Source organism: Lithobates pipiens, unplaced genomic scaffold, assembly GCF_037356315.1.
Source record: "Lithobates pipiens isolate NorthernLeopardFrog02 unplaced genomic scaffold, aLitPip1_a1.2 Scaffold_19, whole genome shotgun sequence".
NCBI classification, from domain to species: domain Eukaryota; kingdom Metazoa; phylum Chordata; class Amphibia; order Anura; family Ranidae; genus Lithobates; species Lithobates pipiens.
In genome coordinates this window covers 78354507-78372262 of record NW_027507764.1, presented here as the reverse complement: position 1 = coordinate 78372262, position 17756 = coordinate 78354507, and the positions used below count along the sequence as shown (strand labels likewise).

At 44.5% G+C, this 17756-nt stretch overlaps 1 protein-coding gene across 8 annotated transcripts in view; it reads right to left on the bottom strand.

Annotated features, from left to right (window-relative positions):
• MLLT10 (MLLT10 histone lysine methyltransferase DOT1L cofactor) overlaps positions 1 to 17756 on the bottom strand; it is a 307092-nt gene that overhangs the window by 93877 nt on the left and 195459 nt on the right. For 5 of the 8 annotated variants that reach the window (XM_077490949.1, XM_077490944.1, XM_077490946.1 and 2 more), the window contains 2 exons: positions 6554 to 6732; positions 4428 to 4520 (listed from right to left, as the gene is read on the bottom strand). In XM_077490949.1, the coding sequence (XP_077347075.1) occupies positions 4428 to 4520; positions 6554 to 6732 (272 nt within the window). The remainder of the gene's footprint in view (positions 1 to 4427; positions 4521 to 6553; positions 6733 to 17756) is intronic. The other 3 variants (XM_077490945.1, XM_077490948.1, XM_077490951.1) reach the window with 1 other exon arrangement.

Here is a 17756-nt window from a genome sequence, read left to right as displayed (position 1 = left end):
GTAAAGCATGAGAAAATATTGAACAGGAAATACAAAATTACTTTTAAAAGAGTACATAACCCCCATAATTCTATTTTTAATTTGTCGGACATTATACTCACTGTATACAGTCTTCCTCACTAAAAAGTTTATTGTGACTTGCAAACATTCCAACCTGGAGAATCCTGCCAACAGCACTTCTGGTTGCAGACTGACATTGCAAAGCCCCCGTTTTGTATTAAGCAGCAGCAGGTATTTGTACTCATGGTGTCCCCAGAGTGGTACAATCTGGGCATTTGTACTCATGGTGTCCCAAGAGTAGTAATATCTGGGTATTTATTCACATGGTGTCCCCAGGGTGACAGTAACAGGACATGCCGGTGTTTGTGGTTCCCCTGGAGCTCTCTGGTTACCTCAGGCCACTCTGCGCTGACTGGTAATATTTACTGCTCAGCGCTCCAGACTCTTTGCTGCTCCGCACAGCTGGTGTCCTGTCAAATACTGTCCCCCGTTGGATACTGTCCGCTGTGTACTGCTCATGCGCAGTACACGACAAGCAGATTGCGAAAATATCCAAAGATGAACGGCGCCTGCGCCGTGAGTCCAGGTTCAAGCCCACCATCCAAGTGGACAGAGAAGAAAAAGAGCAGAGCAAAGCGAGGCCGTGCCCAAAGTGCGGCGAGCGAAGCGAGCCCACGAGGGGTCCTCTAACTATGTGCAGCCCTATGTCCACTTGGATGGTGGAGGCTTACACCTGCACTCATGGCACAGGTGCCGTTCATCTTCGGAGATTTTCTGAATCTCGTGCTCGGGCGGACAGTATTCGATAGGCGGACATTTTTGGACAGAACACCGGCACATCACAGCGTGGCCTAGCCCCTTGTCACAAGATGATTTGACAGCCACTTCCATCTAACCATGGCACTCGGGTTTGCAGCGGAGCATAAAGCTGCACTTTGATTGGATGCAGAAGCGAATCGTGTCTACCATTATTGGCACCAACCGGCAAAACGCTCATAGCCCTATAAAGCGCTGCGCAAACTGTTGGCGCTATATAAATCCTGAATAATAATTTCTAGGTGGTCGATATAGCATTGTAGCCCTAGTTTATAGATCCTTTAAAATATATGCACACTGAAAATACTAAATTTTCCATTTAAAACGGCGGCGTGTGTTAAGCATTTATTGTGAGTACGTTAAAGTAGAATTCCAAAAGCAGCTATTGAATGAATTTGATAGATCTAGTGTAGGAATTACCATGGCACACAGCTATTCACCGCTGGCACAGCCTGATTCGCCTGTCTGGAAGATAAGGAAATAGGTCCCGGCTGACTGAAGAGAGGTGGAGAAACGGAGGGGAGGGGGGTCCTAAAAGTGATGCAACCCCCAAGGTGGGAATTGCATCAGTCATGTACTCAAGGTTTGATTGCTTATTGGGTTGTGTTTTCTTCCTTACAACCTGCTCATTAGTATCATCATTTTACCCATCCCTATACTGTCTCTACATAATACCACAATATGGAAATGAACCAAACAAATGGTTAAAAAAAAAAGGGCAATGATTAAACAAAATAGTAAATATTATTGTCATCAGTGACATATTAAAAAGTCTCCAAATGTATTTATGTGCAGGCATAGCAACAGACAGCATTTGCTTTCAGGCTGTCACTAATGTGTCCATGCACTTGTACAGTGAATGGTAGAAGACTGCATGTGACTGTCTACACATTAACCATATCATCACACTGCGGTCACCTAGTAAATACAAAAAACAGGAATGTTTCTAAACCTGAAGCTCTAATAAAATATTCCAATATTGTCTAGGCATAAGTGCCAGTTCACATTACCAAGCTGTGGTAACGTGGTGGCACATGTCAATGTATTGTGTGCGCCATTCATTTTAAACACTTTGTCCAGAATGCACCTGCATTACAACACACAATGCATAGATGGGTGTATGTACATTAAATTATTTACAAGCAATAAAATAGTTTTAAACCAAGCCCTCACTCATCTCTCTAGAGGGATGCTTGTACTGTGGCACAATTCATTCTTAAATATATACAGGGCAGGGCACTGGGGTGATCACCAGGGCAGGGCATGGGGGAGTCACCAGGGCAGGGTGCAGGAAAGGTCACCAGGGCAGGGTGCAGGAGGCGTCACCAGGGCAGGGTGCAGGAGGCGTCACCCAGGGCAGGGTGCAGGAGGCGTCACCAGGGCAGGGTGCAGGAGGCGTCACCAGGGCAGGGTGCAGGAGGCGTCACCAGGGCAGGGTGCAGGAGGCGTCACCAGGACAGGGTGCAGGAGGCGTCACCAGGACAGGGTGCAGGAGGCGTCACCAGGACAGGGTGCAGGAGGCGTCACCAGGACAGGGTGCAGGAGGCGTCACCAGGACAGGGCGCAGGGGGTTTGTAATACTTTATAATTACATCCACATGCAGAGCTGCTCAGGAAAGTTGCTGATACATGTCTGTTTTGGTGCTCTGATCCCTGCCAGCTCTCCTCCCTTATCCATCCCAAGTGTCAAACACAAATGCCTGGGATGGACAGAAGAGGAGAGCCAGCAGAAAATCAGTGGAGTACAGTTAGGATTAGTAGGAGTACAGCTTGCTAAAACATTCCATGCCTGCTGGAATCAATAGCTGCTGCTACCCGATGCCTCCCCTGTAGCAGCAAAAACTACAGGGGAGGCATCAGGTATCAATGCCCCCTGACAGTACACAATTGTTTTCTATGTACACTGTTCATACCATACGGGTGTGTTGTGCACTAAATAGACAGCATTTATAGAGCTGCGCATTTAATCATTAAAGGATTGAGATCGCGACTCAACCCCCCCTCACAATCTTAACCTGACATTTTCTCGATTCTATGTGACAAGTGGAGAGCCGCTCAGCGCTGTCAAAAAAAAAGGAAAAAAGAAAAAAAAGCCTGCATAGCCCTCAGTGCTGGGAGATAGAGAAGAGAAGAGATCAAGTGTATCTCTGGTATCTTTTAGATCAAAGGAATGAACTTCTGTGTGTAAATGAGGTCAGTTTAACCACTTAAAGACCAAACATTTTTCTGACATTTGTTGTTTACAAGCTAAAATCAGTATTTTCTGCTTGAAAATTACTTAAAACCCCCAAACGTAATTATATAGATTTTTTTTTTTTTAGCAGAGACTCTAGAGAATAAAATAGTGGTTGTTGCAATATTTTATGTCGCACTATTTGCGCAGCGGTCTTTCAAACACATTTTTTGGGGGAAAAAATACTCTTCAATTAATAAAAAATAAATAAATTAATTAAAAAAAAAACAGTAAAATTAGCCCAATTTTATTGTATAATGTGAAAGGTGATATTACACCACGAGAATCATGATCTTTATTCTAAGCAAAAAATTGTGATTCTCATTTTAGCAAGAATCGGGCAGCTCTACAGCATGTCTATATTTTTATGCAACAGGTAAATAATACAATGCACAGCACTGAATGGAATGTTTGTTCAAGTAAAATAGAGCTAAAGTGGTTGTAAACCCTTACAAACCACTTAGACCTACAGGTAAGCCTAGATTAAGGCTTACCTGTAGGTCCAAGAAATATCTCCTAAACCTATATGGTTTAGGAGATATGTGCCCGAAAACGGGCACCGCTGTCTACGGTGCACTGAGCACGGCATTCTCAACGACGGAGCTGCCGCGCGTGTCGGCTCCCGTGCGCATGCGCGGGAGTGACGTCATCGCAGCTTCGCCGAATGACAGCGGCGGAGCTGCGAGACCCCACCAAGAAGATGGATGCTCCGGACTACAGGGGACAGCGGTGACATCGCTGGCTCCTGTGTCAGGTAAGTGACACATAATGGAGTACTATGCGATGCATAGTAGTCCATTATGCTTTGCCTTTGCAGGAAATGAAAGAGGAAGTAAACTCATCAGGGTTTACTTCCTCTTTAAGAAATGAAAGACGCAAACACTGCGATGCAACAAGCTTGTCACTGACAAAAAACAAGTATGCAGCCAGTGAAGCATAGCTGCCAATCTGCATGCATGCTAATCACTTGGAATGTGTCTAACTCTATTACAGAAGCTACTTAAAGTGCAGATCAATATAGAAGCAAGTTGCCATAGCCATCTAAAGCCAAAACTATGTTTTTAGTTATAGAGTGGTGAGGAGTCCGCTTTTTTATTGCTGACTGTGTTGCATATAATGAGATTCACTCTTTTTGTCTTGCTGGGATCAGAAATCAATGATACATTAAAAATTTGAAGTTGTCACCAAATAAGGGAATGTTTTTCTCAACCTTCTTGCCATCGAAGAACCCCTGGCAAAAAGTGAAAAATCCCCTGAAAATAATTTACAGATCTACAGCTCACAGAAAAAAAATAAAAAATCGGTGTGTTTGGCGAGCTGTTGATTTAACAGTAATTTTTTTAGAATTAGCATTAATAGAATAAATATTAAAACTTACTTCCTTAATGTAAAACTTGGGCTGGCTTTTTTCGGCACAGATTCTCAATTCAGGGTCGAACTTGGGATATGCACACGCGAATTTCATCTTCAACTGAAATTAAACAGGGGTGTCACTAGGGCAAAGCATAGGGGTGGTCACAAGGGCAGGGCACGGGGAGGGCCAACCAGGCCAGGGCACGGGGAGGGCCAACCAGGCCAGGGCACGGGGAGGGCCAACCAGGCCAGGGCACGGGGAGGGCCAACCAGGCCAGGGCACGGGGAGGGCCAACCAGGCCAGGGCACGGGGAGGGCCAACCAGGCCAGGGCACGGGGAGGGCCAACCAGGCCAGGGCACGGGGAGGGCCAACCAGGCCAGGGCACAGGGAGGGTCAACCAGGCCAGGGCACAGGGAGGGTCAACCAGGCCAGGGCACAGGGAGGGTCAACCAGGCCAGGGCACAGGGAGGGTCAACCAGGCCAGGGCACAGGGAGGGTCAACTAGGCCAGGGCACAGGGAGGGTCAACTAGGCCAGGGCACAGGGAGGGTCAACCAGGCCAGGGCACAGGGAGGGTCAACCAGGCCAGGGCACAGGGAGGGTCAACCAGGCCAGGGCACAGGGAGGGTCAACCAGGCCAGGGCACTGGGAGGGTCAACCAGGCCAGGGCACAGGGAGGGTCAACCAGGCCAGGGCAAAGGGAGGGTCAACCAGGCCAGGGCACAGGGAGGGTCAACCAGGCCAGGGCACAGGGGGTTTGTAGTATTGTTTAATTACCTCCACATGCAGAGCTGCTCAGGAAAGTTGCTGGTACACATCTGTTTTGGTGCTCTGATCCTGCCAGCTCTTCTCTCTTATCCATCCCAGGTGATGTCAAACACAAGTGCCTGGGATGGACAGAAGAGGAGAGCCAGCAGGGCTCAGTGGAATACAGTTAGGATTAGTAGGCATACAGATTGCTACAACGTTTTGTGCCTGCTGGAATCAATAGCTGCAAATACCCGATGATTGGCTATCAAAGCACACTGACAGTACTCACTGTCAGTGCGCATTGAATTCACCATTGGGCGGATATACATTTTCTACAATGGTGCACTGCAGCGGAACCCCAGTTGAGAAACACTGAGTTGAGAAAAAGCAGAGGTGATGACAACTGTCTAAGTCTCTAAGAGGATATTTTCCCCACTTTAAAAATATTTCCTTTTATTTCCTGCTGTGCCTATAAGGACAAGAAATAAAGGGTAATCACCCCAATGGGATACAAAAGATTAGGCTTTCAACTATTCACTACTTTGCCTCTTGCCAACCATATGTGCTACGGCAAGGAGGGTGGGCGTTCATGGAGGCCAAGGTTTTGTGTGAGCACTTACACAGTGTTGGTGCAAGGCTTTTTGACACCTTAGGGGAACCTCATTTTGCCGCCCCCATTGGCTCCACCCCATTTGCCCATGTGACAGAAGGTGCCACTATACAGGAAGCATCGACTCTGCTTTCTCTAGCGCTGGCTCCAGTGCTGCGCTGCACCTCTAATTACACTACTGGTCAGGCTGAGTTAGTTACAAGCTGCAGCCTGCAGACATAGAGAGAAACCAGTGGCTGGGTGCCCTTGGGCAGCAGTGCGCCCTAGGCAGCTGCCTAGTTTGCCTAGTGGTAGCACCGGCCCTGCACTTACAGGTCAGTAACTGAGCCATCACAGACAGCTCCAAGTCTCTTGTTATGATTGTAAGACAGTCAGATAGGCTCCTAATCATGTGACCACTATGACAGCCAATCACACGATCTGAAAGCTTGTCCCAATCTCCAGTGTAAAGACCCAGTTAATAGGTTGGTAGGGGGTGGGAAGATTAATCCAAAGTGTAAAAAAAAAGTTTTGGCTTTAGATGAAACATGGAAGAAAACCTGCCACACTGGCAGTAGTGCTGGACCTATCTGGCCCTGCAAAGAACATCAGGCCAGGACACACTTCAAACATTTCAGGGCAGGCACATCACTGTACACAGAGCAAGTCAGTCCTAAGAATCGGATAATGACACCTACCACTGGAAACCTTGCTGAATCATATAAACAGCGAACCAGTATCTAGTAAATATCCATATGCAACATGTCATATTAAACAAGCCAACACCTGTAAACCTTCCAATGCTGCTTACCTGAGTTGTAGTAATGTTGGCAGGAGCAGCAGTTGATGAGGAGGGTAATGGGGACGAGGCTCCTCCTGGCTGTAGATAATTGGCAGCATACTGTGACATTTGGGAGCTGGACACTGGGGTGCTGGATCCAGACAAGGCATTGGGAACGGATGCCGCTACATCACTGCTGTTGTAAATGCCTGTAGAAAGTGAACAAAATACACATTACATCAAATAAACTCAGAAATACTCCAGCAATCCAAAATACACACAAGTGACATCATCATTTACATAGTCTAGGTAACCATTCCGAATTGTACTCCAAGCTGAATTCCAGGTGAACCGCTAAATACACACTTGAATTGCTTTACCTGCCAAAGCATTTGTTTTTCTGTCCACCCAGTTCTGAGATTTAGACAGTTCTGCTATATAGCACAGCCAGACTGATGACCCGATTTATTTCTTTGTAGTTAAAAGGAGAAGTATAGCCAAAGCTATAGTTTAGCTGTACTTCTCATATGGATTACAGGGGTGCTGTTAGTTCTGCACCTGTGTGACCCGGTTTCAGCAGAGAGTGGGCTGAAGCCCGCTGTCGGCTGATTTTACAAAGCAGGTCCAGGCTCTGGAAAGATCGTGACCATCTTAGCGATCTGCTCGCCCCCCCCCCCCCCCCCCCCCACACACAACCTAGTGCTCCAGTGAGCGCTGGAGGGGAGAGCAGAGAGCTGGCGAGTGACAGTCATGGATCACTGGTCAGACTGGAGGGGGAGAACTGACCAATCAGCGGTGTTTGATCACCTAGTTATCACTACAGAGCCAGTGGGGAACAGATGAAGCATCAAATTGCTGCATCCACCTAGGTGAGAGTTTTTGTTTTTTGGAAAGCTATACTTTGCTTTTAAGCAATACAAACCGGTCACCAACCCACCCTCAGCCTGCAATTAGACAGTAAAGGGGCAAGACTGATGGAACATCACTTTAACATTACAGAAGGCTAAAATTAAAGTGACACTAAAAAGGTACTTTTTATATATTTTTTTAAATAACAAAATGTGTCATACCTCCACTGTGCGGTTCACTTTGCACAGAGTGGCCCCCATTTCTCCTGTTCTGGTGTCCCTCGGCGGCTCCTCCCTGGAATAGATAGCCCCCTCTGGGAACCTCTCCCGAGAGGGTTACCTTGCGGGCACGCTCCCATGTCATACACACGGTGTTCATAGCCACAGAGTGTACGACTCTCCCCCGCATCATTGGATTTGATTGACAGCAGTGGGATCCAATGGCTGCGCAGCTATCAATCTATCCAATGAAGAGCCGAGAAGCGCCCATGGAAATTCAGGGCTCAGGTAAGTAAAAACGGCGGGGCTGGGGGGGCTGGACACTGCACACTGTTTTTTCACCTTGATGCATAGGATGCATTAAGGTGCAAAAACACGAACCTTTACAACCCCTTTAAGTCTAGTTGAGGCATTTATACTCACATTAAGATACAGTTTGAGACACAACTTTTTTTTATTTTATTTGGAATATGTCTGGAGCTTAGTTTTAGGGCCACAACTGCAATGTATGTTACATATGATCAGGTTGAAAAAAAATCAATGATTTTTTTTTTTTTTAAATCCAATAAAAAATAAATAAATAAAAACTATTTATCAGATTTTTGGGGATTTAAATCGGATTTTTTTGATGTAAATTAATTTTTTTTTTGATTTGTATTACACTTATTTTAATAAAATGCTTTTGGAGTAAAAATCTATCTAAGTTTTCTATTTAAGATACATTAATAATTTTGTTTATTCTGCATGAAATGGAGCTTAGTTATGTAGCACGAGGCTAAACTCATTCAATGAATCCAAGCTCTGCAAGCGGAGATAACATGCACTGCATTGGTGCATTCACACAATTTCACAGGAATCATGAGATAATATAAAGTTCAGCAATATTCCTTTTTCCCATTGTTTTGCAAATCTATGTACACTTGTATGATTGGATCAGTTCTGATATCGCTGTTTTACTAACCTGACAGCTTATTATTCTAAATAGGAAACCTTCATTTTGTTTGCAAATATTAAAGATTCTAACTACCAGCAAGAATAAATCCTTACATTTAAAGAGCACCTGTCATTTCAGATCTATCATGGCAGCACCTTTTAGCAGGCATCCACTAACCTGCTGTTGCCACGTCCCTCACCTTTTTGCGTCACTGTCGCATCACCAGCTGTCCTATTAAAGTGAATGGGACTGTCGGTGAATCAACAGCAGGTAAGAGTAGCCGCCGCTGCAGGACAGAGATGACAACTGCTCTTTAAAAATAAACATTTAAATCGAGTTGATTTAAATCCAGCCTTTTTACTAGCAATTTAAATCATGGTTTAAAATCAACTTGATTAAAGGCAAGTCCACCCTGCATGTGATTTCTCAATGGCACCCCAATGCACCTTGCTGATAGATTGGTGTTGCAGTACAGGTGCATTACATCCTACATATGAACGGATGAAGCCATTGGTCGTTAGGACACTGGCAGCTAGAGGATTGTAATGGTGTACAATAAAACCCCATGACTTTGTGTAACTAAAAGGCAGGCTTCATCCACACACCGGCTTGTATACAATTTTGGGGCAATTTTTAGGCATTTTGCCAAGGCACCCCTGAAGAAACCTCAAAGCACCCTGGTTGAAAAAGGCTGGGTTACAGTACACATTATACAAGGGGATTTGGGTAAAGGCAAAAAACTGACCAACTGCCCACGTGATGCCACCAGGTTGTTATTGGTAAAGGTGCATAGAGACATAGGAGTATAGATAGACATCCTCTGCCTGAGCCTTCTTGGTGTTGATCTGCTGAGCTGGATCTTGTAGAAGACAGAAATTGCTGTTCTCCCAAAACAGGCCAATTACTGTTTACCATTTACTATTTTACTATATACTATTTACAATTACTATTCTTCTGATACAAAGTGGCTGCCACATTAGGACAGGATAAGCAGCACTGAAAAATCTTCAAGAGTGTTGTAGCTAGTAGTCTTCGCCAACAACTCTTAGCCCTTGTACACACGGTTGGAGATTCCGACGGAATGTGTCCTATCGGACCATTTTGTCGGATAATCTGACTGTGTGTGATCTCCATCGAACTGTTTCCGTCAGAGTATCCGACGGACCAAGTTTTCCAACTTGTCCGTAAAATTTTCCGACAAAATGCTCCTATCGAACATACTCCAATCATGTGTAGCCTACTCCGATGGACAAAGTGCCACGCATGCTCAGATCAAATTCCTAGACCAACGCTATTGGCTACTAGCCTGAACGTAGTCCAGTCGTAACGAAATAACGTCATCGCGTTGTACACATGGTCGGACATTTCGGAAAATCCGATTGTACATAAGGGCTTAGGGTTAATCCCTATAGTACCCAATTCTTACTCAAGCATCTCACTGGGCTGTGAGATTGGGGCATAATCAGGCCCTGGATCCATTTCCAATCCTCAGACAGCATCCAGCATTATTGGTCTCAGATACACCGGCTAACAATCAAAGAGTCTCTGGAAATATTTATGGTAAAATATCCACACTTGTAGTGGCAAATAAAACATTGCCAGAACTATCAAAGCCACAGAAATTAATGTAAGCATAAGTGACATTTATTTTAATCTCACTTAAGGCTGATCCCATCTGGGAAATACATAAGATCCTCTAATTTATCTGCCATGTGCTAGAGCAGGACACCGAAATCAAAAGAGAAGATCACTCAAAAGGGAGAGTGATGGAACGGGTTTTCAGCACTTGAATAAACCCTGTCGGGATGCACAAAACAGATCAATCACGGGACATGGAGAAAGGTAGGAGCCTTTCATGGGGCCTGTGTGAAGCTTGGCACCCATCCGTCTTCTTGGAGCAACACAAAGCAGAGTGTGATGGAAGATGGGGAGGTCGAATGTGCTCTCTTTTCTCCTTGGAAGTCTACTCCACCAAGAGGGTGAGGAGTGGGTCAAAAGGTCTGGGTGTGCCCACCAATTCACTCAGTGTTACATTCTGCTACAGTTCGACATTTTTACTAAAATTCATGCAGACTATTAATTCACCAATGTCAAAGAATTCAAGAGGCTAAGCACACAATTACTACTTTGGTCCATGCCCAGCAAATACCATTCATTTTCCCTGGTCTACTGCTTAGGACCTGTTCACACCTCCAGCATTTGGGCTGAGCTGCTCAAAGCATTCAAAATGGAGGGTTAGGCAAAACGTTTTTGTGGTGCCAGTTCACACCAACACTCACACCAATGTCCTGCATCATTGTGCTGTGAATAAAATAAATGTAAATGTTCAGAGACAGGCTAGTTGCTATTATAGCTGAAAGCGGTAGTAATCCCAAAAGCAATCATATTGCAGTGTACCAGCCCTTAGCTGTGGTGGCTGCATTTGTTTTCTTTGTTGCTTTCCAAAGAAACAAGCTGTCCTGCAGATGTAACATTTAGTGAGTTGAGAAAAAACATTTAACACTTAAAGGTGAGCTTACAATGATTGACTTATTCATTTATGTAAAACCTTTATCAAAAAATGAACAAAACTGTTGCTGCTTATTAAGTGACAAATGGAGTGTTTGGCTTCAATTTGTTAGTGTATCCAAATCTGCTAGTGCATCAAAGATCCATACACACGGGCCGAATATCGGGTAGTATCGGCCGGTTTAACAGAAACCGGTCGGCATTCAGGCCGTGTGTATGGCAGCCGGTCCGGCTTCTGTCAAAGGAGCAGGACCAAAGAAGGTATGCTGATCGGCACCCGATCTGAGCGCTGACCGGTGTGTTCTGGCGGGAGGGCCGTCCTCCTGTCAGGACACAATAATTAAGCAGGGAGATCACTGTAATAAAATTGTATTGTTAGTACAGGATGTCCTTCCGAGATATTCAGTTTTTTCTTTTTCATTCAGCATACCGAGTTGAACAAGAAAAAATAACGAATAGTGTGTTCTTGGCGCCACTAAACACATCCCCACCTTTTCCCAGATTAACAATGCTGCTGTCCAAAGTTGCCTCTGTGCTCCTTCATCCAGAGTGGGGCCACTTTCTTATACAAGAGGTGTGTAACTGGCTGGGTCACCAGGTGAAAACTGAAAAAAAGCCTAAGGCCCCTTTCACACTGACGTCCCGTTCAGGCCCGCCTGTCAGTTTTTCAGGCGGACCTGAACGGGTGCTCCATAGAGCTCTATGGAGCGTCGGATGTCAGCGGTGACATGTCCGCTGACATCCGACCCGCTCCGATCCGAAAAAGTGTAACGGAGGAAAAAGCTATTTTTCCATCCGTCTGCGGATCGGATGACGACGGGCACTGTGGTCCGTCGTCATCCGATCTCCCATAGGGGAGAGTGGCGCTGTGACAGGTCTGTCCCTGTGCAGTGTGCAGAGACGGAGCTGTCATCTCCCTGCTCAGCGGGGATCGACGGAGTGATCCCCGCTGAGCAAACGGATATCCACGGGGCGGATCAGAACTGATCCGCCCCGTGTGAAAGGACCCTTAAAAAGAAAACTAAATGCAGCCACCACACTCATCTAATGATTTGTAAGTTGCAGTATATTACATTTTCAGTTTTGGGTATAATATTGCTTGTAGTCAGGGAAAGCAAACAAATGCAAAACGTAAAGACATGCTAATGCTTAGACAAACAATTTGAAAGCAGAATCCAATGCATTATGTAAATGGTTTTTGGAGTTTTCAGGGACTTGTCGAGTAAAATAATTATGTGGATGTATTGAATAATAAAAGAAGAAACATTCCTGGCTATATGTCTTAGAGAAATAAAACTTCAAAGAGACTAATGTAGTACAGAAAAGGCTGCTATTAGTGACGTTGTGATCATTGATGAATTCAACCAGCATAACCACAACTATTGAACGTGCGAGGACAAATTCTGCCATATATATTACTTCTACGAATGTAGCATGGATGTAATTGAGGATTACCCCAAGGATAGCTAGGGCGGCATTTAAAATCTCCACTGAAGGAGAATTTTTCCTTTATAGTAATTAAAGTAGATAATAGCAGCAGTCAGAAGGCAACAAAGGTACTCAGCATTGTGTAGTGACAGAATAGGATTCAGCTGTAAGGTAAGCTGCAGCCTGGTACTGATAACTGAGATGACCCCTTGAATGTGTGTGTGTGTCTTCTAATTTCTGTTCTATCCGGGGGCATGGGGTAGGTATTTGGGGATATTAACATTGTGGGGTGTAATAAATTCTATATTAAACACCGTATCTGGATCAGGTTGTGATGAAAAGCTATGAGTCAAAGAGTTTCCAAGATATTTCTCCTAGTGCTCCTCATCAAGGGTCCCCAATAACATTATAAATCTACCAAATTTACAAAAAAATTGGGTGAGTCAGTGCAAAACAGGCAGGAATATAGGGAAGAAAACGTTTTCCGAAGGTCCCTACTCATAACCAGAAGATCCAGAGTCTGCCTGTAATGTTTGGGAAAATGGGATTGGGCTGCACGGCATGCTTGTTAAGTACCAGAATAACATCCAGTTAGGTCCTGTAAAGTTGGAATAGCCCTATTAATCACAAAATGCTGGAGCATTTAGTGCTCATGCACACGGACGTTTTAAAAAACTGGCTGCAAAGCTAGCTCCGACGCCTGGAAAAATCGGCGTTAAAAACTCGATTTTTACCGCGTTTTGCATTGGCGTTTTTGCGCGTTTTTTAGCGTTAGCGTTAAGAAGCGTTTTTAAAGAAACACATCTCTTGGCTATAGCACTCAGAAAACAAAGAAAATATGTTGCGCGTTTTCCCGCAATTCGCGTTTTTACAGCTCTAGCTCCGCGCCAGGGAACGCACTGGTCCTGGGTTTTTTTTACAGCTTAAAAACGCCTATGCCATTTGCAGCTCAAAAACGCCTAGGTGGGCATGAAGCCATAGACTAACATGGACAGGCCTTTTTAAGCTGCAAAAAACGCTCAAAAAAGCGGCTGTAAAAACATCCGTGTGCATGAGGCCTTAAAGTTGTGGCATGCACATATTTTGGGGTCAGGTATTTATTTGAAATGGTGCAAAAAAAAAAAAAAAAAGTTGCCTCATAGGAAATGAAAGGGGGACCAATGGCTAGGGCTGAGGAACCTAAATCTAGCCAAGGCACACACCCAAAGAGTAGTCCTAGTGGATACAGGAAGGGGGGTGAATACTTTTGGGTCTCCGAAAACCAAATGGCTAAGCTCAAAGAAGAAAGCAGGATCTGAAAAGGGGCAAGTGCTAGACTGCCCTTCTGTACTGGCAAATTTGGGGCTATCCTTGACAGACTCCCTGATTTTAAAATAGGCCTACTGATCTCATGGAAGACCTTTAAAGCATCCAAATGGAGCGCTTTCTGAAAATATATGGGAATTTGTAGAGAAATATCATTTTATCAGATTGGCCCATTCATTTGGTCTTCAACTGCTCCAGAATGGGAGTAATATTCAGGGTGAGGAGGCTATACACATCCTGTCCACATTATTTCCTAGGTAGTTAAAGGTTGACCCACTAAAGGGGAGAAGGGATCACTGAATCCTTACCAACTGGATCTAGGGGAAAATCAAAGATTTAGTTCCGTTGATAACTATGGCCAAGAACAACACAAAAGGTAATAAAAATTTCAACACCGGCTATGAAGGACTGACAGACCTGCATCATGCATCCTCAGCATACCACAGTCATTCTTCCGGTATCCCTAGTTTAAGACCCTGTACTGAGGAGGGAGAGTACAAGATCACCTTCAGGGGAACTAGGGTAAACCGCCTATATGAAAGTGGCTACTCATGTGTGCAAGGTGAAGGGGCCTGAAATATTTGCATTAATGCAAACCCTCACCTTGAGTGCTGCATACAGCTTCTGCAGCAAGTCTATACATGGCTTGTACCCAAATTTGTGTAGTACTGCCCAAAAGTCCACTTCGCTGCATCAAATGCCCCCCTCGAATCCTGATGGATTGATCCAAAGTCCAGCCTAACGACTCCTCCTCCACTTTCTTACCCTTCTTGGGATCTGTCTGTGAGACCATGTTGTACACTGATCTAATACCCTATCCCACTTACACCCCTGCTCTGTCCAAGAAGTCCTGGTGGGAAGACGTGAAGTTTCTTCCCCACTTTATGCATAAGCAAAAGGAAGTTGAGATCAAGCAATGGTCAAAAGCACTGTAGTAAAGCCCAGATGTCTGTATATAGGTAAACAGAATGTTAGCAGGACAGCGCAGCATTTTTTGAATTTGCTTAGGGCTGCCCAAAAAAAAAAAAAAAAAGCTTGAAAATGAGTCGGTGAAGTGGCTTGGTGCAAATGATTGCATTTTATTATCAAATGAAATCCACCACATTTCAGGGGTAGCAGAATCCCATTTCCTTGGGCCTTGGATGTGCCGTAAAGTGACTGACTGACCAGTAGGAAGAACAGTTATTGCTCCAGGCATCAAAGTTTCCCTAATGAAGTCTAGATATAAGAGAATTCAGACAGCAATTTACCGCACAGGATCTATATTGACTCTGGCCCAAAAGGCCTCTTACACACAGGCTTCAGCCTGTAGAGCAGTGTGAACAGTAAGCTTTGACATTTGCTGGGCTTTCAAAAGTATCCATTCAGCTCCAGCTTGTAAATATTGAACACATATCCTAATGGGAGTGCTGATTGCCACCTAAACAAGCTGCTAGCAGCTTCAGCACTTCATGAAGCTTGCTAAAAATCTCCTGAAGGCTGCCAACAACTTGTTTAAAGCGGTTTTGTACAGAAAATTGCAAGTTCATCTTATTCAAATGGCTTTGGAACATAGATGCAGTTATGACCATTGAAATAAAATAATATGCAGTATTTACCTTTTATTTTTAATGTTTATGCCGACTTCCGGGCTCTCCTCCCGTGGGAGTAGGCGTGGTTATCGGCTTCGCAATGGTCCCTGGGAACTTTTTTAGCTATTTCCCAGGAATCAGTGGGGGACACAGTCATGCCGAAATCTCGTGAGATTTCGGAAGGAGGACGCCGGTCACGTGACGAGGGCATGTCCGAAATTGCCATTTTGAAAGTGGGCAGGCAGCTCTATCTGCCATTACCTCTATAGCACACGAGGCAAGAGGAAGGAAAACAAAGAGGACACTCAATGAGCATGTGCGAGATGGAGCGGTGGATGCTGGGAGCTCAGCATCATCATATCCAGGAAGTAAATGCCCGTGGGCTTCAAACGCCCACAGTGAAAATGGAAACCGCCGGACTGCTTTTTTAAGTTTTCCTTAGCAATGAAATCATCACGCCGGGGGTTAAAAAGACGCCGATCGTGACTGCAAAGACACCGTAGGAATCGCCCACCAGTGACACAAGTAAAAAAAAAAAAAAACGGCAGCGGAATCCCGCTTTAAAGTGGCAATCAGAACTCCCATTAGGATCCATGTTCAATTTTGACAAACTGGACCTGAATAGTACTTTAAAAGCTTAAACCAAGCTTGCTGTTCACACTGCTCTTATATAAGCTGAAGTCCATCATGTGAAACAAGACTTAGGCAGGCCATACATGGTGCGAATTTCTTTCACGGAATTTCCCACATTGACACAGTGCCGACAGGGGGATCCCTCCTGCCGACAATTGTCTGCTCCCAGTAAGGGTGGGGGGGGGGGGGGAGCTCTCCCTGGTGGGAGAAGACCGTGATTATCGCCAACTGCTATAGTAGCTAATATCGATAATCGCAAGAGAATCCAGCAGGCCTGTTGTACCTGATCGATCAACTTGGTACATTCAGCCTGCCCATACATGGTTAGAAACCCGGCCGATTCATTTGTACCATGTATGGTTCAACTGAAGCGGCTTCAACTGACATATATAGATCAGAACTAATTTCTTTGATCTGCACATAAATACAAAAGTAGCATTACTCTGTATCTCTCTAGCCACTTAAGGGCCAAACCTCTTTCTGAGATTTGTTGTTTACAAGTTAAAAACATTTTTTTTTTTGCTAGAAAATTACTTAGAACCGCCAAACATACTTTTTTTTTCTAACACCCTAGAGAATAAAATAGCGGTCATTCCAATACTTTCTGTATTTGCACAGCGGTCGTACAGGCACGCTTTTCTTGCACACTTTTGAATTAAAAAAAATAACACAACAGTAAAGTTAGTCCAATTTTTTTTATATTGTGAAAGATGTTACACTGAGTAAATTGATACCCAACATGTCACGCTTCAAAATTGCGCCCACTCGTGGAATGGCGACAAACTTTTATCCTTAAAAATCTCCATAGGCAAGGTTTAAAAAATTCTACAGGATGCATGTTTTTTGAGTTACAGAGGAGTACTAGAATTATTGCTCTCGCTCTAAAGAGATAACGATAGCAATACCACACATGTGTGGTGTGAACACAATTTTCATATGTGGGCACTGCTCACATATGCATTTGCTTCTGCACACAGGCTCGGCGGGACGGGGTGCGTTTAAAAAAAAAATTCTTATTTTACATTTTATTTTTACACTTTTTTTTTTAAAAAAAAACAAGTGTCACTTTTATTCCTATTACAATGAATGTAAACATCCCTTTTAATAGACAGGGCCTCAGATCTCATATTTACACAAAAAAATTAAAAAATTAAATGACATTTAAAAAAAAAAAAAAGAAGTTTTGAGGTCGCTTCCGCCCTGCAATGGTATGGAAACAGGTGGAGGCCATTTTCCCCTCACTCATCTCCATACCAAGTCAGGAAGAGGAAGAGATCACCTCCACAGCTACCGGCAGCTCCGGTAAGCGGCAGAGGGCACCGGAGTGTGGCGGGGGTGGGGGTTGGGCGACGAGATGGGGGCCCTCTCCCACCACCAAAAAAGTGATCTTGTGGCAAATTCGCTGCAGAAACCACTATTATCGGAAAGCAGACCGTTCACTGAAGAAGAGGATACCAAGGTTATGGTAGCTAGCTGCTGCTAGCAACGCAAAGGAGGTGTTGCACCGATTTGAACAGTGTGATTACTGGCAATAGGGTGCAACTCATGTGATTTAACAATGCGCATGACAAGTCGCTCCAATGTGAATGAGGGCTTAAATAATGACTGCATAATAGTAAAAGGTACAGCTATACAAATGCATCACTGGCATGAGTCCGTGTCTCCATGAAGCTCATATTCTAATTTAAAGTGTCTCACACTATGATGTCCACATGCAAGAGGAAACCAGAGCACACAGAAAGCCATGTATGCTTGGGAGGGAACATACAAATGGTTCTCCTGGTGGA